At 43.5% G+C, this 25,563-nt stretch overlaps 1 protein-coding gene across 2 annotated transcripts in view; it reads left to right on the forward strand.

Annotated features, from left to right (window-relative positions):
- Nucleotides 1-25,563, forward strand: part of LOC126094704 (nose resistant to fluoxetine protein 6-like) — a 386,182-nt gene that overhangs the window by 206,718 nt on the left and 153,901 nt on the right. For both annotated transcript variants that reach the window (XM_049909231.1, XM_049909232.1), the window contains exon 4: nt 19,618-19,874. In XM_049909231.1, the coding sequence (XP_049765188.1) occupies nt 19,618-19,874 (257 nt within the window). The remainder of the gene's footprint in view (nt 1-19,617; nt 19,875-25,563) is intronic.

Genomic DNA, 25,563 nt, shown 5'->3' on the forward strand with positions numbered 1-25,563 from the left:
CACAATAGACAAAACGATTGAACATGCACGCAAGTGCTCACAGAATTAGAAACACTTGATTTATATGCAACATTAAATTGAAATTTTCTTACGTATTTTTGGAAATAAGTTGTTGTTTTGTACACTGTTTGACAAGCACCCAGAAGGGGAAGAGAAAACGAAATGAAACTACACGGACTCAGGGTGTATGTTTTATTACAGTGATTATAATACCGGAAAAAATTGCAAAGAACATGACATATGATCCCACTTATCAGCATGACTTTGCACCGCTTCTGACGTGAATTCATGCACTGAGGCGGCCAGAAAGTGCACGGGTCCATATATCCTAGATACTGACAGTGGGGTGGAATCGGCATCCGAAATGATTGCACACATAACCTATCAGGATCCGATCCACGGCTCTTGCTGGCCACAGGAGCAACTCAGTATCAAGTGGACAGTTCATACAGACACGTGTCTGGATTAGGACTGTCCTGTTGAGACGTGACAGCACGATTCTGTCGCGTGAGTGGTAACATATGGAGTCACAGGATGTCCTTGACGTACCGTTGTGCCGTCAGAGTTCTCTCTGTCACTGCCAGCCATGACCTGACGTCATACCTGGTGGCTCCTCAGCCGTGACGCCGTCAGTGACACCACTGTTACTCTACAAAACACTGGCTGAATGGAGCCTCTTTGGTTCAATGGGTCTCTGCTCAGGTCGCTGCCACACGCCCCAATGACAGTCACCCGGGGTAGTGCAGATCAGCTGCCCGTCGCTGAACACAATGCGATATCCTTCATCAGCAGTTACAGCACCCTCCAAACGCAGCCGTTTGTGTTACGTTGTTAACGGCAGCCTGCGCGTCTTACATAATCCAAACATTGTGAAATTTCCTAGCCTAGCTGTAGCTAGTCATCGAGCAATGGGTACGGCATGACACAGTGTGTTGCAGGTTGTACATTACTGGTCCTCGCGTGGCAGGCGCACATACGACGGGATTTCGATGTTCTGGAGCACAATACAGCACTCCTCCCTTGCGGCAGTCAGACGTGGTCCACCTATACCTTGACGACGGGTATGTCTGCCTTCACATTCCGCTGCAGTCCAGCAGCAGGTTACTGTCACATGCGAATGCCCTGCAAATCTGGATATTGTAGCATTCGACCAACCGGCCAAATAGGGACCCACAGTGACTCCTGTTTCAAACTCTGACAGCGCTGTTTCACACGAGTACGCTGTATCTCCCTGTCCTTAACAGTGATAACACGAGACGGTGAACAAAACTGTTAAGTCTTTCGTGGCCACTTGTTGACAAACTGCCTGTTGGCTTCTGTCTTGGGTTCTTCAGCCGACGTTTGTCTCATGATTTTTCTGACGTTTCGACAGCACGAGTGGTTGGCATTGTCAAAGCTTCATCCTCCATTTTCGGTGGTAGACTGAAGACGAGCTTGCGGCCGCGATCCATTCAACCACCAGCAATGGAGGGTGAAACTTTGACAATGTCAACCACTCATGCTAGCGAAACTTCAGGAAAATCATCAGACAAACGTCGGTCGAAGAACTCGAGACAAAAGTCAGTCGGCAGTTTGTCAACGAGGCGCTGTTCATGTCCCTTTTACTGTATACCTTACCAGGCCTGGTAATAACACGAATAACATTAATGCCATCTACTGGCCGTTCTTCTTGACACAAAAAATTTCAATTGTAAGCGGTTACCTGCTCGACGGTTTTGTGTAAGTACGATCATGTCTTTTGGGTGCTTCACTTTTTTTGTCAGGCAGTGGAAATAAATACGTATGTCATCGGAAAATGCAGTAATATTTTTAATTCTATTGTTCTTGATTCCTGCTCGATCAGGCACACTTTCGTTAAATCTAACTCTATTATTCGAACCATTTATGAGGTCCCTTGAAAACAGAATCAACAAGAGACAGCTGTAATAGTCAGAATTAGTAAACATCAAACAACATGTACAACGAATACTGGAACAAAATAATGTGCAATCATAAGAAGAAGAAAATACAGTAATGGACTCAAACATCCCAGAGGAAACAAACAAAGAACAACACGCATCAATTAAACAATCAGAGGAAAACGAAATCTTAAGACAGCCACCAGAACAAGCACAAATAGAACACGAAGTTACACACATGTTAGATATAGAAGAAAAATTTCAGCTGACATATATAGAATACAAAGACACAAATACAGACATTAGACCATTCTTGCATAGACCCCCAAATAACCCACAAGTCGAAACAACAATAACGACTATCAACACAATCATACACAAGAAAATAAATGAAAGTACAACAATGGAAGAGGTACAACTACTGGTTTATATAGGAACTCTCACTACACTAAATATACACACTAGGCAGAGGTCAGAACCAACCAACACACAGAAGAAACCCACAAAACCAGCATGGCAACACAGGCTACAGATCAGAATAGAAAAACTGAGAAAAGACATTGGACAGCTAACACAATTTATAAGAAATGAAATGTCAGACAAAAAACGAAAAAGGTTACGTAAAATCTCACAACAATAAGCGATAGAGCAATTAGATGAAAAGAAGCAGAAATTACAAGCATTGGCCAAACGACTTAGAAGATACAAAAATGTGAAAATAGAAAGAAAAAAAACCAAGCATTCAACACAAACCAAAATAGATTTTATCGGACAATAGATAACACACACATTAAAATAGACAATCCACCAAACATAACAGACTTGGAACACTTCTGGAGCAACATATGGTCAAACCCGGTACAACATAACAGACATGCACGGTGGATACAAGCAGAAACAGACAAGATGATACCACAAATGCCTGAAGTGATAATTTTGCAACATGAAGTAACCCTAGGAATTAATTCTATGCACAATTGGAAAGCCCCTGGAAAAGTTAAAATAGCAAATTTCTGGCTAAAGAAGTTGTGACATATCAAGCTAAAACCAAACAAAGGTAACAAAGGTCGCTACACTACGCATACATTGATTACCAAAAAGCTTTTGATAGTGTACCCCACTCATGGTTACTACAGATATTGGAAATATACAAAGTAGATCCTAAATTGATACAGTCCCTAAACATAGTAATGAAAAATTAGAAAACCACACTTAATATCCAAACAAATTCAAATAATATCACATCACAGTCAATACAGATTAAGTGTGGAATATACCAAGGAGACTCATTAAGTCCTTTCTGGTACTGCCTTGCTCTGAACCCACTATCCAACATGCTAAATAATACAAATTATGGATGTAATATTACTGGACCATACCAACACAAAATCACACATTTGCTATACATGGATGATCTAAACTACTGGCAGCAACAAATCAACAACTCAACCAATTACTAAAGATAACAGAAGTATTCAGCAATGATATAAATATGGCTTTCAGAACAGACAAATGTAAGAAAAATAGCATAGTCAAGGGAAAACACACTAAACAAGAACCACAGCGACTGCATAGAAGCGATGGAAAAAACAGATGCCTATAAATATCTAGGATACAGACAAAAAATAGGAATAGATAATACAAATATTAAAGAAGAACTAAAAGAAAAACATAGACAAAGACTAACAAAAATACTGAAAACAGAATTGACAGCAAGAAACTAGACAAAAGCTATAAATACTTATGCTATACCAATATTGCCTTTTCATTTGGAGTAGTGAAATGGAGTAACACAGAACTAGAAGCACTCAATACACTTACACAATCACAATGCCACAAATATAAAATACCTCACATACATTCAGCAACAGAAAGATTCACATTAAGCAGAAAGGAAGGAGGAAGGGGATTTATCGACATAAAAAACCTACATTATGGACAGGTAGACAATTTAATAAAATTCTTTCTAGAACGAGCAGAAACTAGCAAAATACACAAAGCAATCACTCATATAAATACATCGGTTACACCATTGCAATCTCATAACCACTTCCACAACCCTTTAGATCACATAACATCAACAGATACAAAGAAAGTAAATAGGAAAAAAAAACACTACATGGCAAGCACCCGTATCATCTAACACAGCCACAATCGATCAAGATGCATCCAATACATGGCTAAGAAAAGGCAATATATACAGTGAGACAGAAAGATTCAAGATTGTAATATAGGATCAAACAATAAACACCAGATATTACAACAAGCATATTATTAACGATCCCAATACCACAACAGATAAATGCAGACTTTGCAAACAACAAACAGAAACAGCAGATCACATCACAAGCAGATGTACAATACTAGCAAATACAGAATACACCAGAAGACATGACAATGTAGCTGAAATAATACATCAACAACTTGCCATACAACATAAACTAATAAAACAACACGTTCCCACATACAAGTATGCACCACAAAATGTACTGGAGAATGATTATACTGGAACAGAACCATTATAACAGATAAAACAACACCACATAACAAACCTGACATCATACTCACCAATAAAAAGAAGAAATTAACATAACTAATCGAAATACCCGTACCCAATACAACAAATATATAGAAGAAAACAAGAGAAAAAGAAAATACATCCAACTGGCTGAGGAAGTCAAGGACAAGTGGCATCAGGAAAAAGTTGACATTATACCAATCATACTATCAACTACAGGAGTCATACCACACAATATCCACCTGTACATCAACGCAATACACCTACACCCAAACGTATATATACAACTACAGAAATGAGTAATTATTGATACATGTTCAATTACCCAAAAGTTCCTAAATGTAATGTAACATATACCGTATTGTTAAAAGGAAGTCACGCTTGATCAAGGTCTGCACGACTTTCCATTTTTGACCAGTCATAACGACTGAGAAAGGAAAGAAATAGTAATAATAATTTAATTGTATTTAAGCCATTACAGCTATAGACAAAGTCATACACATAATAGAATACAGTACATGCTATAAAAGAACAGAATTGTTATTAAAATTACAGTTTAATATCACAGGTCATGAAATCCTTTATATTGTAGAATGGGTTTACAACTAACTAGTCATAAAGTGTTTGTTTGTATTGTTGCTCTGATAAATTTTGTATAGCTTGTGGAAGTTTGTTAAATAATTTGTGGCCCATAAGATCATAACTGTTAACTGATTTTGCCAGTCTATGGTAGGACGTATAGACACAGGTGTTTTTCCTAGTGTTGTAACAATGTATATCTGTCCTGTGTTTTACTTTAGGTAAGTTCTTTTTTTTTGTGTAGATTAAAACATAATAAATGTATAGGTTTACTACTGTCATGATTTTTTGATGGATAGATCTGTAAACTGAAGAGAAATCACGTGATTCACCACTCTACCTACCCCACTATGTCACAAGAAGCAGCTACAGGTTATTTCAGAAAGTTATACCGACCTTCCACAGTACGCCCCACGAATTACTGGCGACGCTGTGCGCAGACATGTCTGGGGAGAGGGGTGTTTATTTTCCATAAAATACACTAACTCTTCATGGAATGCAACTATGAGATACTAATATACTACATCAAGAAGCGCACATGGATAGAATCTACTTAAATCTCTGCACACCGTTCTGCATCACTAGATAAGAAATTCATTCTTAATCATCCAGTACGGCAGTTTTAGTGTTCTTCCGGGAAAGCTGACTTCCCCGAACACGAATGCTGCCCAGTTTTCAGATTCAGACAGACCATACCTCGCCAGCATCTCCTGTCCAGTTCTCTTATGCGATCAGACAAAATAACTCCATCTAGCTCGTGTTTATACGGTGGAGCTACTTCCTATTATTAAATGAGTTGTTAAGTGAGCTTTTATGTGTACTACGCTCCTGTAAACAAAGGCTTAAAAGCATTTAATTTGTTAGTTTGATGTTTTCAGTGACCTGTTAGGATTGGTGGGAAAGGGACTGGATTGGAAAATGTGGCACCTTTCTGCTGTGTATCGTTGACAGCGTATTGGAAACCCATTAAATTGTATTTTAATCACTTGGTGGTGAATTAATGAATGACTAGAAAGTTATTTCACTTCTCTCACCATTAATTGTGTTACTGCTAGATAGCATAAATCCTTTCCATTCAGGAACTACTGGCACTTGTAAACTGGGCTGCAATGAATGGAGCCACTTACCACACATCCACAGTATATCTTCCAAGAAGGATGTGAATACGTAGACTGATCAAGTTCAAGTCTAGGACAGTAACCTGCTGTAATTCATTACTTGACTCTTGTTGGAATATCTATAGTTCTGCAGCACCTAGCTGACCTGCTTCTGTCGCAGAGGGAGACAAATTGAACCTCTGGACCATTTTACACTCCTGGAAATGAAAAAAAGAACACATTGACACCGGTGTGTCAGACCCACCATACTTGCTCCGGACACTGCGAGAGGGCTGTACAAGCAATGATCACATGCACGGCACAGCGGACACACCAGGAACCGCGGTGTTGGCCGTCGAATGGCGCTAGCTGCGCAGCATTTGTGCACCGCCGCCGTCAGTGTCAGCCAGTTTGCCGTGGCATACGGAGCTCCATCGCAGTCTTTAACACTGGTAGCATGCCGCGACAGCGTGGACGTGAACCGTATGTGCAGTTGACGGACTTTGAGCGAGGGCGTATAGTGGTCATGCGGGAGGCCGGGTGGACGTACCGCCGAATTGCTCAACACGTGGGGCGTGAGGTCTCCACAGTACATCGATGTTGTCGCCAGTGGTCGGCGGAAGGTGCACGTGCCCGTCGACCTGGGACCGGACCGCAGCGACGCACGGATGCACGCCAAGACCGTAGGATCCTACGCAGTGCCGTAGGGGACCGCACCGCCACTTCCCAGCAAATTAGGGACACTGTTGCTCCTGTGGTATCGGCGAGGACCATTCGCAACCGTCTCCATGAAGCTGGGCTACGGTCCCGCACACCGTTAGGCCGTCTTCCGCTCACGCCCCAACATCGTGCAGCCCGCCTCCAGTGGTGTCGCGACAGGCGTGAATGGAGGGACGAATGGAGACGTGTCGTCTCCAGCGATGAGAGTCGCTTCTGCCTTGGTGCCAATGATGGTCGTATGCGTGTTTGGCGCCGTGCAGGTGAGCGCCACAATCAGGACTGCATACGACCGAGGCACACAGGGCCAACACCCGGCATCATGATGTGGGGAGCGATCTCCTACACTGGCCGTACACCACTGGTGATCGTCGAGGGGACACTGAATAGTGCACGGGACATCCAAACCGTCATAGAACCCATCGTTCTACCATTCCTAGACCGGCAAGGGAACTTGCTGTTCCAACAGGACAATGCACGTCCGCATGTATCCCGTGCCACCCAACGTGCTCTAGAAGGTGTAAGTCAACTACCCTGGCCAGCAAGATCTCCGGATCTGTCCCCCATTGAGCATGTTTGGGACTGGATGAAGCGTCGTCTCACGCGGTCTGCACGTCCAGCACGAACGCTGGTCCAACTGAGGCGCCAGGTGGAAATGGCATGGCAAGCCGTTCCACAGGACTACATCCAGCATCTCTACGATCGTCTCCATGGGAGAATAGCAGCCTGCATTGCTGCGAAAGGTGGATATACACTGTACTAGTGCCGACATTGTGCATGCTCTGTTGCCTGTGTCTATGTGCCTGTGGTTCTGTCAGTGTGATCATGTGATGTATCTGACCCCAGGAATGTGTCAATAAAGTTTCCCCTTCCTGGGGCAATGAATTCACGGTGTTCTTATTTCAATTTCCAGGAGTGTAGATGTTAGGAGAGCTGAGGCCTGGGTGAACATTTGATAGCCCTAATGTAGTAACAAGTGTTCCACACTGTCATAGTAGAGGCAATGAAATCGCCACATTGACAGCATATTACACTTGGGACAGGCAATTCAGTGTCGTAGACAGTTGACAGCTCCAGATGTTGAGATTTTTCACACAGTGTCTCACTTAACAGTTGCAAATAAGTGCGCACTTAACCAACTGAAGATACCTTCACTATACAGGATGGTCCATTGATAGTGACCACGCCAAATATCTCACGAAATAAGCATCAAACGGAAAAACTACGAAGAACGAAACTCGTCTAGCTTGAAGGGGGAAACCAGACGGCGCTATGGTTGGCCCACTAGATGGCGCTGCCATTGGTCAAACGGATATCAACTGCGTTTTTTAAATAGGAACCCCCATTTTTTATTACATATTCGTATGAATGTTTTAGTTGGACCACTCTTTTCGCATTGTGATAGATGGCACTGTAATAGTCATAAACGTATACGTACGTGGTATCACGTAACATTCCACCAGTGCGGACGGTATTTGCTTTGTGATACTTTACCCGTGTTAAAATGTACCGTTTACCAATTGCAGAAAAGGTCGATATCGTGTTGATGTATGGCTATTGTGATCAAAATGCCCAACGGGCGTGTGCTAGGTATGCTGCTCGGTATCCTGGACGACATCATCCAAGTGTCCGGACCGTTCGCCGGATAGTTACGTAATTTAAGGAAACAGGAAGAGTTCAGCCACATGTGAAACGTCAGCCACGACCTGCAACAAATGATGATGCCCAAGTAGGTGTTTTAGCTGCAGTCGCGGCTAATCCACACATCAGCAGCAGACAAACTGCACGAGAATAGTGAATCTCAAAAACGTCGGTGTTGAGAATGCTACATCAACATCGATTGCACCCGTACCATATATCTATGCAGCAGGAATTGCATGGCGACGACTTTGAACGTCGTGTACAGTTCTGCCACTGGGCACAAGAGAAATTACGGGACGATGACATTTTTGCACACGTTCTATTTAGCGACGAAGCGTCATTCACCAACAGCGGTAACGTAAACCGGCATAATATGCACTATTGGGCGACGGAAAACCCACGATGGCTGCGACAAGTGGAACATCAGCGACCTTGGCGGGTTAATGTATAGTGCGGCATTATGGGGGGAAGGATAATTGGCCCCCATTTTATCGATGGCAATCTAAATGGTGCAATGTATGTTGATTTCCTACGTAATGTTCTACCGATGTTACTACAAGATGTTTCACTGCATGCCATAATGGCGATGTACTTCCAACATGATGGATGTCCGACACACAGCTCGCGTGCGATTGAAGCGGTATTGAATAGCATATTTCATGACAGGTGGGTTGGTCGTCCAAGCACCATACCATGGTCCGCACGTTCACCGGATCTGACGTCCCCGGATTTCTTTCTATGGGGAAAGTTGAAGGATAATTGCTATCGTGATCCACCGACAACGCCTGACAACATGCGTCAGTGCATTGTCAATGCATGTGCGAACATTATGGAAGGCGAACTACTCGCTGTTGAGAGGAATGTCGTTAGACGTATTGCCAAATGCATTGAGGTTGAAGGACGTCATTTTGAGCATTTATTGCATTAATGTGGTATTTACAGGTAATCACGCTGTAACAGCATGCGTTCTCAGAAATGATAAGTTCGTAGAGGTACATGTATCACATTGGAACAATCGAAATAAAATATTCAATCTTACCTACGTTCTGTATTTTAATTTAAAAAAACCTACCTGTTACCAACTGTTCGTCTAAAATTGTGAGCCATATGATTGTGACTATTACAGCGCCATCTATCACAAAGCGAAAAATGTGGTCCAACTAAAACATTCGTATTTCTTTACGTACTACACAAATGTGTAATAAAACATGGGGGTTCCTATTTTAAAAAAAAACGCAGTTAATATCCGTCTGACCTACGGCAGCGCCATCTATCGGGCCAATCATAGCGCCATGTGGTTTCCCCCTTCAAGCTAGACAAGTTTCGTTCTTTGTAGTTTTTTCGTTTGACGCTTATTCCGTGAGATGTTTGGCTCGGTCACGATCAATGGGCCACCCTGTATAAACACGAGCTCAATCATACTTTCTTATCTGCTTACATAAGAGAACTGGACAGGAAGTGCTGGGGAGGTATGGTCTGTCTGTAAACTGAAAACTGAGCAGCATTCGTGTTGGTGGAAATCGCCTTTTCCGGCAAACGCTAAAACTGACGTACAGGACGACTAAGAATCAGTTCCTTCTCTATTGACGTAGAACAGTGTACAGAGATTTACGTGGATGCTGTCCATATGCATTTCGTGCTTTAGCGTTATTGGTAACTCATAACTGCATTTCATCTAGTGTTAGTGCATTATATGGAAAATAATCACCCTAGGCGTGTCTGCACACGGCGTCAATAGTGATTCATAAGGCGCGCTGTGGAGGGGCGTTATAAAATAGTAAAATACCCTTAGTTGCGTCTTGCGACGTAGTGGGTTAGAGCACCTGCGCGCTTTTCAGTTTACAGACCTATGAAGGAGAGAAGCAGAAGACTACAATCCAGCGTCCTACCTTCCCTCACACTTCTAAGTTACACACACACTTCCACCTTCACCTCCCCTTTCCCCTCCCCAGAACACAATTTATCCCTTAATACGATTCTTCAACACTTAGATATGGTACACACATATAATGTCTGTGTATTTGTTCATAACCCAGTTAATTTGACAATAGTCATCAGTTTTTACCATCAAAAGACAATTTTGTATAATCTGCCATTTTTTCTTCCCTGCATCGCAGAAGCTATTAGCACGAGCAAAATAAGGATGAGACCCTTTTTCTAAGAAATTTAATGCAGTTTCATTTTGTACCAGGGAACATTTTCACTAGAAGCTGCGGTTTTCAAGTTGTTTAACAAAAAGATTAGAAAGTGACACTTAAATGTACCCACTTTCCCTCCACTCACACACAACCTTTCAGGATTTTCAGTATCCTGTTCATTTCACTCCCCCTTCTACTGTACAAAAATTTGCAGCTACACCAATTTTTCCCCTAATTTACCTTCGATGACGGGTCTAGCTGAGAACTTGTTGCCGGCCGGAGTGGCCGAACGGTTCTAGGCGCTTCAGTTTGGAATCGCGCGACCGCTACGGTCGCAGGTTCGAATCCTGCCTGGGGCATGTGTGTGATGTCCTTAGGTTAGTTAGGTTTATGTAGTTCTAAGTTCTAGGGGACTGATGACCTCAGCTGTTAAGTCCCATAGTGCTCAGAGCCATTTTTTTTTTTTTGAGAACTTGTTCAGAGGGTCGAGAACATACAATATTATGATAAGAGTTGGAGTTAGATGCATTGGCATTCCATTTCAGAAATCGTTAAGGAATTCAATATCCTGAGACCCACAATGTCAAGAGTGTGCCGAGAATATCAAATTTCAGGCATTACCTCTCACCATGGGCAACGCAGTGGCCGATGGCCTTCACTTAACGACCGAGAACAGCGACATTTGCGTAGAGTTGACAGTGCTAACAGACAAGCAGCACTGCGTGAAATAACCACAGAAATCAATTAGGGACGCACGACGAACGTATCCGTTAGGATACGGCAGCAGAAAACCGACGCGAATGCCTTTGCCAACAGCACGACATCGCCTGCAGCTCGTGACAATGACGGTTGAACCCTAGACGACTGGAAAACCGTGGCCTGGTCAGATGACTCCCGATTTTAGTTGGTAAGAGCTGATGGTAGGGCTCGAGTGTGACGCAGACACCGCGAAGCCACGGACCCAGGATGTCATCAAGGCAGTGTGCAAGCTGGTGGTGGCTCAATAATGGTATGGGCTGTGTGTACTTGGATGATTGACTGGATGTGGTTATGTTCGGCTACTTGGAGACCATTTGCAACCATTCATGGACTTCATGTTCCCAAACAACGACGAAATTTTTAGTTGGTGACGATGCGTCATGTCACCGGGCCACAATTGTTCGCGATTGGTTTGAAGAGCATTTTGGACAGTTCGAACGAATGATTTGGTCAACCAGATCGCCCGACATGAATCTCACGGAACATTTATAGGACATGATCGAGAGGTCAATTCCTGCACAAAATCCTGCACTGGCAACACTTTCGCGGTTTTGGACGGCGTCAGAAGCAGCCTGGCTCAATATTTCTGCAGAGGACTTCCAACGGCTTGTTGAGCCTGTGCCGCACTACTCCTGGCAAAATTAGGTCCGACACGAATTTAGTATGTATCCCGTAACATTTGTCACCTCAGTGCACATAGCCAGAATAAACGCTCCTTTCACGTCGGATACGAATTTCGCAATCTTTCTCGTGTTTTTGCTCCTGCAAATAGTAACAGAAAAATTTAGTGCTTCAGAAATACTTCTGTCTTTCGTATCTTCACTGCATGTATGCTGTAGGACACAGACAAGCATTTCCAACGCCATTACCCAAATCTGTCACCTTGTGCATGTATTTGCGTTGTAAATATAAACTACACGCAGTTCCCATAAGTACAGATAATTCTCTTGAAAACTCGATATCTGATGCCATATTGAAGAAAATATATTGTCGCATATAGGATACCAAATACATAAAAATGTATTTCGTTGGACTAAGGTTTAGTGCCATTCCACATTTTAGTATCAGGTTATATTTAATGATGGTGTACGTGTTATTTATTAGTAGTGGTATCCTGGGCAAACGATGTCAACTTCGTTCAGGAGGCATCTGCACAGTTTACTACATTTGATTTTACGAATTACACATATTTAAAGATGTGTCGAAATTTTAGTTGTATTGGCTGTTAATAGAATCTTTTTTCTACGAAAAAATATTTGCACCATTTGACTGACAATATTTCGGCCTCAGACCGTTTTCAAGTATCACACTGAAATATAAAACGTACAAATAACAAAAAGCAGAGCAAAAATACAAAAGCCAAATTTACTGTGTAAATTATATGATTTGTTACATTACTTACACGTCAAAAATCCTGTCTTGTGTGAAACTCAAGTCATCATCGAAATTTTTTTTTTTTTCTTTATTGTATTTCAATTCGCCATCGGGGCGGGCTGGCAGCAGCATAGGCGCTGCTCTTCAGCCGAAAGACATAGAACAAACAATAGAAGACATTTAAAAAGAACAAAGGAGAGAATATGGTGAACATAGATATAAAAAAGTGGGAACATCATGGAAGGCAATAGACAAAAAACGGGGTGACCGTAAAATGGAGATAAAAAAACTGTTAAAACTGTTTAAAAGTAGCACACACAAAAAGCCACACACTGCGACAATTAAAAGAACACAAGGCACAGTATGACTGGAGCATGAAAGGTATCGACGGATGGTGTAGCACATAACAAACACTGACGGCGAACCTCAAGGCAGTACACAATTAAAATCACACCTCTTGACGCACAGGAGAAACAGCACTAAACACAACACTGATGTGGCACACTGACGATGATCAAAACAGAGGATCTGCCAGGCGTAAGGAGATGAGGGAGACTGGAAGAAGGGAGGGAGGGGAAGAGATGGGGGAGATGAGCGGGGGGGGCGCGCTGAAGAGGGCCAGGTAGGGAGGGATGTGGGAAGGAAAGAGGCAAGTATGGGGTGCAGGGTCTCAGGGGAGGGGGGGGAGGAGGAAAAGCTGCTCTGGGAGAAGGAGGGAAGAGGAAAAAAGGGAGCCCTGGGGAGGGGGGTTCGTCGAAAATTACTTATCAGGTAATATAAACCAGTTGTCACGTAAGTACGTGTGAGAATACAACTGCGATACACAAAAATGCTCAAAACTTGCATGTCTGCCAAATGCAGTGAAACTGTGATGTAAATTAGACGTCCAAAACACACTTCACTGTATCTCAACACCAGTAACTCACATGACTATGGCGCCAGAAGGCCGATCCGTACAATAACCCTGGGTTCGGTGTGGGGGCATCGGTGGGATGGGTGGACTGCTGTGGCCTGTTGTGGTGTTGTGAACCACTGAGGGCTATGACGGGACGAAGCCTCTCCGTCGTTTCTAGGTCCCGAGTTACATACACAATACACAATGGTCCAGAAAAAGGATAAAAAGATCATTAATAAAAAAGATAAAAAGTCATTAATACATTCATTTTCAATAATTCTAGCTGTAGTTTACAGTTTATATGTTTGTGTATAGGCTTCCGTGCATAGGATTACGCTTTCGGGCCACATCTCCCCCACCGTGTGGAGCCCATTCACAGTGGAGCTCCCATCACTATAGAGAGCGCGGTTTTCGGTTATATCGTGTTTTTTTTCACGCTAGTGTAACCTTACTGGTAAAACCACTCTAAATAACCGGTTTTTTAAATAACCTGTTTTCGGTTTTTTATTCGTATTACTTCATGTAATAAACGTAGAAGTCGAACAATTATTAAAAAATATTCACCTTTCAGTTTCAAAACACATAGAATGAACACATATCAAATAAGCAAATAAAAGGAAAGAGAGTAATTTCATGTCACTCTCCTGGAAAGAGAAGAAGAAGAAGAAACATCGAGATGTTTGGCGACAGAGATGTGGGTTGCGGCGATAGCTGTAGGATCCCCCCAGCTGGGAGGGAAGGATAATGGAATATTTAGTCCATCCACCGTTCGCTGTTTTTCTCGAAACTGCATAAATGGTTGAATGCTAAAAAGGGATACCAGTATTCTCCTATTAATTCTAATATTTTGAAACTCTGCTCAAAAATCAAGTTGTAATCGGGTATTATACATATGTGCATTACGAATAGTGAGAGCTAAGGATGAAAAATGAGGCTGAAGAATTCTGTATTTTGTATTAATTTTTCCGTTTCGAAGGACTAAACGCAGATAAAAGCATATTGTATAGATTCCGGCTACTTTCTATCCTTTTTTATATTATGAATGAATTGTTGTTAAGTTTTTAATTTATCCCTGTTACCATAATGTCCTTGCTCTTTTATCATTTCACAGAAATTGCAAACAAACCTTTAATCTTTTAAAGCAAACGAAGCATTGTACTTCACTGTTACGTCACTTCGTAAAAATATTTCCAGATTAGGGTTGTAGTCATTCTGCAATACAACGGATGTCGCGACGACAGCGAGAAACTACCGCATAGACCAGATGGAGGCACGTCTTGCACGCTGCACGTACACACGTACCTTAAGCCACGACATGCAGCATCTGGGTCATTATTGTCCCGGCAAAGCTGTACCAATTTTTACGTCCTGTGTTTGTTGCTCGTTTCTGTCGGCTTTGTTATTAAAATAGCACTGATCGCTTTTCCCTTTTTTTATAAATAACGCACTACTTCAGACTAATGCAAATTTTATGAATAAAAATTACTCCTTTTTTTAAAAAAAGGATTTAATTCGCACTGTTACTATGATCAATTGTTATATCGGTTTTTTACTCGGTTATTAGTAAAAAAATAAAAAACACTTGTTATAACAAAGACCAAACAAATACGGAAAAATACTGATTATTCAGAACTAAAATACCGGTATCGTTTGTAACCGGTCGGTTTTCCCCATCGCCACACCACAACCTTTGTCCCTCTGCTACGGCACCATCTGCGCATTCACCTCTTCCCACCAACTGCAAGAAATACAGCAAACGCCAATCAAGGTGGTCTGTTTCCACCAATAACAACAAAGAAAGCAGACACCATCAAAGGAAGTATAATGACTCTCCTCCTCATCCTCAACGTACCATCAGCTCACGAAAACAGCTTCTTCCACTAGCATGTGAAAATTAACGGTTTCCTCATTCAGCAGGGAGGAAAGCCGTTTGCAACAATGGCCGAAACGTCGTAGGAATTTTACATATTCACTACATTGTAACGTAAACCTGAAGAATTTTATGGACGAAAACATTGCCCATTTGCCTAACACCAAATGGAACTAACTGCTATCATTCCCACCACAGACGTGAATGAAAAAAACAGTTAATCAATAAAATTAGGGATCTTATCTTTTTCATTGTATTTTTTGTATGGAGCCACGAACTGAATGCTTTCGCAAACGACACAGAAATTTTTACAAGTTTCGTGCAAACAGTAGATGCACGAGTGGTTACATATACGCCTTTATCATATGTGTACTTAGTAATACAACAGAATTACAGTTTTTGTATGAACAGAGAGCAGATATATTTCATATATGCACAAGTGATAACGTATACAAATATCAGAGTACTTAGAAAGGGCTACAGAATTCGATATTACATCGTAATTATTACTGTATAAATGTTCAGATTTTATACAACAAAATATAAAGAGATTTCAATTTAGTTTAGTATTAATATTCACTCACAGAGTATAAGCACTTGTCAATCAAGAATGCTTTCAGTTTCACTTTGAATAAGTTTCCTTTGTGACACTTTATAGACCTTGGCAGTTTTTTTATACCATATCTGACCGTTAATGCACATACAGTTGTCTGTTGTTTTTGGCTTATTTCTTTGTTTGTAATGGCAGTATTTCTTTCTTGTATTATTGATATACATATCAGAGCACTTGATTGTTTTTATGTTTCACAAAAAATGCAATTCATTTGTAAAAACACAGTGAGTAGACAGTGAGGCATTAAAGACGTACAAAGATTTCATTCCAGGAGTCTCTGTATCCTATTTCATGGATAATCCTGATTGCTCTTTTTTGTGAGGTTAATATTCTGTTCAAATGTATGTTAGCAGCACAGCCCCATATTTCTTACCCCATCAATAATCTGAGCAAAAATTGTCCCATAGTAAAATTGTTTTTAATGTCTGTTCAGAAACTACTTTCGATAGCTGGCTAATTAGATGTAGTGATTTTATTACATATAAAATTGATATGGTTTACCCACCGCACATTTTCATTTAGGTAAATACCGAAAACTTTACAGTTTTCGGTATCTACTGCTTCAATTCCACCTACATTACTAACAGAGGTTCGGTGAGAACTTGCAAGTTTAATTGGCAAGAAATGTGATTTGCTGAATTTAACCTGCCATCGTTGATCCTTGAAATAGGCATTTACTTAATCTAGTCCCTCAGTTGAAACCAGTGATAACTCATCATTTTGTTTGCCAATAAATAACAGTGAGGTATCATATGTGTAGGTTCCCATCTGGGACTTAAGAGGTGGCTCTATAGCTTTTATTTACACAAGGAATAGGTAAGGGCCCAAAACTGAGCCCTGGGGTGCACCTGTGGGCCTGATTCATATCTAGACTGGAAATTTATAACCTGATCGTTGATTTTGTAAGTCAGCTTTGTACACTGCTTTTCGTTAACTAGGTATGTAGTCAGCATTCGCGTGGATTCGGCATTCATACTGTAGGCCTCAAGTTTACTCAAGAGTAACTCGTGGTTTACTGAGGCAAAGGCTTTACTGAAGTCTAGAAATAAGCCTCCTCTTTGCATACCTTGATCAAGGACACTATGAAAAAACTCTGTAACTGCTTCGATAGTGCTGTGATCCTTTCAGAAGCCATGCTATGTTTCTGTTAGCAACTTATTTTGGGAAAAATAATCACTGAGTTGTGTCAGCAATACAACTTCAAATTCTTTAGTGAATATTGGTATTAATGATATGAGTATAAAATCTGAAACACAGGTTTAACTGTGCTCCATTTCAAGAAATTTGGAAAGTTTTGTTCTCTGACACTACAGTTAATCAGATGAGTAAGCAATTTAACTAATTCATTGTTACATTTTTAGTAACAACACTATAGAAATCTGCCCTACCTGATGTGTACTTCTACTTTAGGTTATTTATCATCCTGCCTATTTCCTGTTCACTCTCTCCTTTGAATTCAGAAGGTGGCCCTTCAGCGAGGCAGAGCTTTACCTTGCCACCCACACTTGTGGAATGAAATGGATTGACAGCAGGCACATATAAAATACTGGGGGAGTTGTAATTAAACTTGGCCAATTGAACATGTTATAACGCAGAAACTAATTACCGTACGACTACGAAACTTGGTTGAATTAAGGTCAGGGACATGGGGAAGAGAAATAATGCAGATTCATTTGAATTGAAACACTTTTCATGTGCTGCTACGGTACATCATACCATTACATTCCGATCCCATTGCTGCTACAAAAGGGCCTCAATACGGCGCTCATCAGTGTCCAGAAGAGTCTTAAAGCGCAGGATTGCATTCTGCACAGCAGAACGAAGCATGTCCGTAGGTATGCTGGCTACCTGTCTTGACACGCTGCGTTTCTGGTCAGCATATGTGTGAATGTTACCCTGGTAAACCCTGTCCTCCAGGTAGTCTTACTACCAGAAAACACAAGGAGCGAAATCAGGTGATTCCTCTGGCCAAGCATTTGGAAACGATCGGCTGATAATTCAATCATTTTCAAATGTGCTTCAGAGAAGCAGGTGAACTCTATGAGCGATGTGCGGTGGGGCCCCAACGTGCATGAAAAGTGTTGAGTTCAATGAATCTCTCTCCTGTAGGGCAGCTATGACATGCTGGCAAAGCAAATCACAGTAACGCTGCCAAGTCGCACTGCATGTCTCTGGTCATTGAGGGGCAACGTCTTCAAAAAAGAATGGGCCAATGATGAATGTAGCAGTGAATCCAAACCGTACAGTGACACATTCACCATAAGGAGGAACTTCATGCACAATGACTCGAGGTGAAGATCCCCACACTTGACAAGTCTGTGTGTTCACCTCACTCGTCAGAGAAAAATGAGCTTCCTCTGTACATACGAGAAAGTGGAGAGCAAAGTCAACACTTCGTTGTGTGACCTATGGTGCAAGTTGCTGTACAACACAGATCTTATACGGATACCATTTGAGAATAGTTTGAAGCATCTTCCGTACAGTTGACAACTGGATGATCAACTGTTGTGACACAGTACACGCACTGCCTGATGATCGGGAATTGGGCACAGCATTGCCTGCCATAGCAACAGCAATTTCACCTGTCACCTGTGGTGCAACTGGTGGTCGGCCTGATCTCGGAGCGAGTGCTCAGTTCTCCAGTTGATTTGAACTTCTTCATCATGCACCGCACAGCAGGTGGAGAAAGAGGACCTTCCGTTATCCTTCTAGCCAGCGATATTCTCGATGTGCATCAGTAGCATTACTGACGTTTTGATAATAAAATGGCTCTGAGCACTTTGGGACTTAACAGCTGTGGTCATCAGTCCCCTAGAAATTAGAACTACTTAAACCTAACTAACCTAAAGTCATCACACACATCCATGCCCGAGGCAGGATTCGAACCTGCGACCGTAGCGGTCGCGCGGTTCCAGACTGAAGCGCCTAGAACCGCTCGGCCACAACGGCCAGCTTTTGATAATAAAGCTTCACCAGTAATGCCCTGCTCCTTTTGTCCAAGGTCATGTTGGCACATCAACACGTGCACTGCGACTGGTCAGTTGTGTGAGACTATGAATCACGGTGACTGATAGCAGCACCGGTGGCCATAGTTGTAACTCGACGGGGGCGCTGTGACACACGGAAATTATGCACCCCATGCTCTGGACATTAATGCTACCAAGTTTGGTACTCGTAAGGTAATTAGTTTCCGTGTTACAACGCGTTAAATAATAAAGTTTAATTATAACCACCCAGTATTTATTAAAAAGTTGCAGACCTCATCGGGATATTTAATTACGATTCCTTCATATCTGATATTTACTATTTCAGTTTTTGGCTTTGGAATGCCTTTGCGAAATTGACTTACTCCTTGCATGTAGTACAGGGTATAATGGCCGATTCTGACGTGGAAAGTTGACCTCGAACTTTTTATATCCAACTTTAAATTCCGGCAATTTCTCTGCAGTTTCATTGAAATTGCTAAGAACTGACACTTCTGTGAAGAACGGCGACTAGTTTCGCACTCGTGCCCGCAGTGTTCGACGGAGGCGCCAAGCTGGGCTCGGGGCTGCTGCGCGGCTCTGCGACGCACCTGGGCGACTACGACGAGTGCGTGGCCGTGTCTGCGCGGCTCGGCCCGCCGCCCGCCAGCGAGCGCGTGCGCGGCCAGTACTGCCTGCTCGCAGTCGACGTCGAGGTCGACCCCTCCTGGAGCGGGCCGCGCGCCGGAGACCTGCACACCGCCGTCGACCGCGCGGTCATCTACCGCGTTCTCTGGAGCTCACGCTTCGACGTGAGTTTGTCTCCTGTACTGTACTTCCATTCTTTCGCCCCCTGAGACGAGACCAGTATGGTCTCACAAGGGCAGGCCACGACGTTCGGATCACGAGGTTACTTCAAACTTTGTACACCTCTAGTAGGCCATTAAAACAACATAATATGTAAGTAGTAACGTGCACTACTCTGGCAATTCCGAGAAAATCGCAAGGGAAGTTTTACACGTCTGTTATGTAACTGATCTATCTGTGCGAAGGTGCCCACCGTGAGAAATCAGTGTTGTAAAGGGGTTAGCGTTCGCACTTTGCAAGAGGGTCGTGGATAAAGCGACTGTTTCAATAGTCATGACATTCATTATCTGCAGTAATCGGAAAACAGGGAGTCACCTTCATTTTTGTAGTACAGTTGTAAATACTGTGATGTTCAAAAAATTTGCGCGCACACTATTTCTTGCTACATTAGCAACGTCTCACCGCTTAGGTTCACTGCCGAATAGGGCCTGCCTCTGTGTCTGTAGCTCGAAGCGTCGAGGTGCAAAGTAACTCCGGGTATAGCTCGCGCAGGATACGGTAGCTGATGCGTAGTGACCAGTTTTCGTCCAAAGTGCTGGATGACGTTTTTGAGATTCCAGATTCTCGCGCAGTTTGTCTGCTGCTGATGCGTGGATTAGCCGCGACAGCACCTTAAACACCTACTTGGGCATCATCATTTGTTGCAGGTCCTGGTTGACGTTCCACATGTGGCTGAACACTTCCTGTTTCCTTTCCTCGGAAGGTGGGCCGATAAGTGTTTTCCACCTTTCAGCGGGTCAGCGATGACAGAATCGAGGCGCGCAATCTTTCTCAAACGATTTTGCAGAAACTATTCAGTAAAAAAAAAAAATTGCTTTACTTGTAGCTTTATACAGAGTGGTCCATTGATCGTGACCGCGCCAAATATCTCAGGAAATAAGCGTCAAACGACTAAACTACAAAGAACGAAACTTGTCTAGATTGAAGGGGGAAACCAGATGGCGCTATGGTTGGCCCGCTAGATGGCGCTGCCATAGGTCAAACAGATATCAATTGCGTTTTTTAAAATAAGAACCCCCATTTTTTATTACACATTCGTGTAGTACGTAAAGAAATATGAATGTTTTGGTTGGTCCACATTTTTCGTTTCGTGATAGATGGCGCTGTAATAGTCACAAACATATAGCTCACAATTTTAGACGAACAGTTGGTAACAGGTAGTTTTTTTTTAATTAAAATACAGAATGTAGGAGCGTTTTCAATTCTCGACGATCCCCTGTTCGATTACTCCCTCTTCCCAGATGTCCGCGATCGAACTGACACCTCTGTACCTCCCCTCGCACCTGGTTTCCAGTACTTGGATAACATTGCACACACGGAAATCAATGCCCCTATCGCTACACAGGACCTCACTGCTACACTCCGCACAAAACGCAACACCGCTCCTGGTCACGGTCGTGTCACCAACCATCACCTTCGTGAAGCTCCTGTCTCTTTCCTCTCCACCCTTGCCAGGCTCTGCAATGTAGTCCTGTCGACCGGCTACTACCCCGACCTGTGGAAAACCTTCCATATCCTCATGTTCCTTAAACCCGGTAAACCGCCGTCCGCCGTCTCCTCCTACCGTCCCATCAGCCTTACCTCGGTCTTCAGCAAGGTCTTGGAATCCATCCTCACCCGACGCATCCACCAGCATCTCCACCAGCACCGCGTCCTTCCCGTTACCCAGTGTGGCTTTCGGCCGTCCTTCTCTTCCAATGACCTTCTCCTTCACCTCACTCATCTCCTTTCGGAACAGCTTAATTCCCATCGCTCCGCTATCTTCCTCTCCCTGGACCTCGAACGTGCCTATGACCGCGTATGGCATTCCGGTCTCCTCTTAAAGCTCCAAACCTTCGCCCTTCCCATTAACTATGTCCGTCTGATCGACTCCTTTCTCTCCCAACGTCCTTCCTACATCACCATCCATCACACGGATTCCTACACCTTTTCTCCCTCCGCTGGTGTGCCCCAAGGCTCTGTCCTCTCCCCCCTTCTGTACCTTTTGTATACGGCGGACATGCCACCACCGTCAGCACCCTGTCCACCTTCTCCAGTTTGCCGATGACACCGCCTTCCTTGCCCTTACTCCCACCCTGCAGCGTTCCCAACACCTTCTCCAATCCCATCTTGACCGGTTCACCGCTTGGTGCAACCAGTGTTTGCTTAAGGTCAATACCTCTAAAACCCAGGCAATCATTGTAGGCAAAACCACCCTTTCCTTCCACCTCCTCGATTTCTACTTAACCATCTATGGCCGTCCTATCGCCCTCACCCCCACCCTTAAGTACCTTGGCGTCACCCTCGACCATCGCCTCTCCTGGACCCTCCATCTCTAGACAATCCAAGCCAAGGCATGCTCCCGACTCCGTCTCCTCAAGCTCCTTTCCGGCCGTACGTGGGGTCTGGACCCCTCCACCATACTCCACACCTATAAATCTCTCATCCACCCTATCCTCTGTTACGCCCATCTGGCCTGGACCTCCGCCCCCCCCCCCCCCCCCCTAGCTTTTACAAATCCCTTCAGATCCTTGAACGCCATGCTCTCCACCATGCCTATCGCATCCATCTCCACTCCCCCACGCGGATCCTGTACGACCTAATTCTGTTCCCCCACCTCCTCCTTTTCCTCGAATGGATACGGATCCTCTACACCTCCGGTAAAATCGATCCTCCTCACCCACTTGTCTTACCCATCCTCTCCCACCCCTGCCCGCTGCCGTGCCTGTATCTCCAAGTCCCTCCTGCTCTCCATCTCTCCACCCTCCTAAACCTTTCCCAAGGTGGCTTCCGCCAGTTCCCCTCCCTGATGATGCCCTCCTTCCCTCCATCTACCCCTCCTACCAACTTTGATCCTCCCCTCCTACTTCCTGTGTTTTTTTCCTGTGGGCACCCTCCCTCCCTTCTCTCTCCTTTTCCCTCCATCGCCCCATCCTCCACCCCTCTATCCACGGGCTTCCCCTACCCCCGTCCCTCCACTCCTCCTCCCATCTCCTCTGCCATTGGCATCTTTGCACTCCCCTCTCCCTCCCCCTCACCCTTCTTCCCTTCTTGGCAGGTCCCCAGACTCGCACACATTCCGTGGACATTCGCACGCCGTAGATCGTCGCCATCCGTTTCTCGTGCGTGCCGTCGTGTCTTGTGTTTAGTGTTCACCGTTCCGCTCCATCGTTCACATGTGCCATCGACATCATCAGTGTTTGTGCGTCATGTCAACAGTTTGTAGTGTGGATTATCGTCGAGTGTGAACGGCTCCGTGGTTTTGTATTTATGTGTCTACTGTTTTATTACCCGCCATTGTGTAAATACTGTGTATTCCTTATGTTTTTTTTTCTCATTGTCTGTTCTACGGCTGAAGAGCGGCGTAGAATGTTGCTGCCAGCCTACCTGTTGTACAGGTTTTAAAACCACAACAAAGAAAAAAAATGAGCGTTTGAACATTTTATTTCGGTTGTTCCAATGTGATACATGTACTTTTGTGAACTTTCCGTTTCTGAGAACGCATGCTGTTACAGCGTGATTACCTGTAAATACCACATTAATGCAATAAATGCTCAAAATGACGTCAGTCAACCTCAATGCACTTGGCAATACGGTAACGACATTACTCTCAACAGCGAGTAGTTCGCCTTCCATTATGTTCGCACATGCATTGACAATGCACTGACGCATGTTGTCAGGCGTTGTCGGTGGATCACGATAGCAATTATCCTTCAACTTTCCCCATAGAAAGAAATCCGGGGACGTCAGATCCGGTGAACGTGCGGACCATGGTATGGTGCTTGGACGACCAACCCACCTGTCATGAAATATGCTATTCAATACCGCTTCAATCGCACGCGAGCTGTGTGTCGGACATCCATCATGTTGGAAGTACATCGCCATTATGGCATGCAGTGAAACATCTTGTAGTAACATCGGTAGAACATTACGTAGGAAATCAACATACATTGCACCATTTAGATTGCCATCGATAAAATGGGGGCCAATTATCCTTCCCCCCATAATTCCGCACTATACATTAACCCGCCAAGGTCGCTGATGTTCCACTTGTCGCAGCCATCGTGGGTTTTCCGTCGCCCAATAGTGCATATTATGCCGGTTTACGTTACCGCTGTTGGTGACTGACGCTTCGTCACTAAATAGAACGTGTGCAAAAATGTCATCGTCCCGTAATTTCTCTTGTGCCCAGTGGCAGAACTGTACACGACGTTCAAAGTCGTCGCCATGCAATTCCTGCTGCATAGATATATGGTACGGGTGCAATCGATGTTGATGTAGCATTCTCAACACCGACGTTTTTGAGATTCACGATTCTCGTGCAGTTTGTCTGCTGCTGATGTGTGGATTAGCCGCGACTGCAGCTAAAACACCTACTTGGGCATCATCATTTGTTGCAGGTCCTGGTTGACGTTCCACATGTGTCTGAACACTTCCTGTTTCCTTAAATAACGTAACTTTCCGGCGAACGGTCCGGACACTTGGATGATGTCGTCCAGGATGCCGAGCAGCATACATAGCACACGCCCGTTGGGCATTTTGATCACAATAGCCATACATCACACGATATCGACCTTTTACGCAATTGGTAAACGGTCCATTTTAACACGGGTAATGTATCACGAAGCAAGCACCGTCCGCACTGGCGGAATGTTACGTGATCCCACGTACTTACACGTTTGTGACTATTACAGCGGCATCTATCACAAAGCGGAAAAAGTGGTCCAACTAAAACATCCATATTTCTTTACGTACTACACGAATGTGTAATAAAAAATGGGGGTTCCTATTTAAAAAAACGCAGTTGATATCCGTTTGACCAATGGCAGCGCCATCTAGCAGGACAACCATAGCGCCATCTGGTTTCCCCCTTCAAGCTAGACGAGTTTCGGTCTTTGTAGTTTTTTCGTTTGAAGCTTATTTCGCAAGATATTTGGCCCGGTCACTATTAATGGACCACCCTGTACGTCAGGTTCTTTTCATTAATGGTCATAGGTATAGTGATACGTACGTTAAAGTAAGACACTACGTGAAAATCGGAAAAGTGTGCAATTTTTATAAAGGTTGCTATGATTTTGTGTTTCGTTCATATTACATATATGTCGTTGCGTATGAAATTTAGCTAACATATTGAATTGGTCTTTAGACTTGGGTAGAGGTATCTATCTGTCGCCAATCTCAAGGGAATTGATCTGATGCAGCACACTCATTTGCGATCGCGCCGCGCCAGCGATAAAGCCAGAGTGAAATACCCACAACATTCCTCATATTTCATAAACTGTTTCAGATATCGAAATGAGATTTTGGCAAATGATAGCCCGCAAAGACGAGAGTATTTTTCCATATCGTTATTATGTAAAACTTCATTACTTCAGTATTATTCCAATAACTCCAGACTTTCTCAGCGAAAGAAAGCAATTTTTAACGGCCATCGGTAGCTGGTGAAACGAGAATTGTTATGGGTTTCGGAACAATGTATGTGAGGACATTACACGTGTTTTTGTACCGATGATGTGCTTTTTCATATGCTACTAACTTTTTTTCCCTCAGTTCCTCACTTAATAAAGTTAATAAACCGCTATTTCACTATTCTCTCGCAACTGTGTCTGCACAACATGTTAGTGAGGCAAAAGAAGCTAATTTTGACGTAGCAGC

The sequence above is a fragment of the Schistocerca cancellata genome, chromosome 8 (genome assembly GCF_023864275.1).
Source record: "Schistocerca cancellata isolate TAMUIC-IGC-003103 chromosome 8, iqSchCanc2.1, whole genome shotgun sequence".
Classification (NCBI taxonomy): Eukaryota; Metazoa; Arthropoda; class Insecta; order Orthoptera; family Acrididae; genus Schistocerca; species Schistocerca cancellata.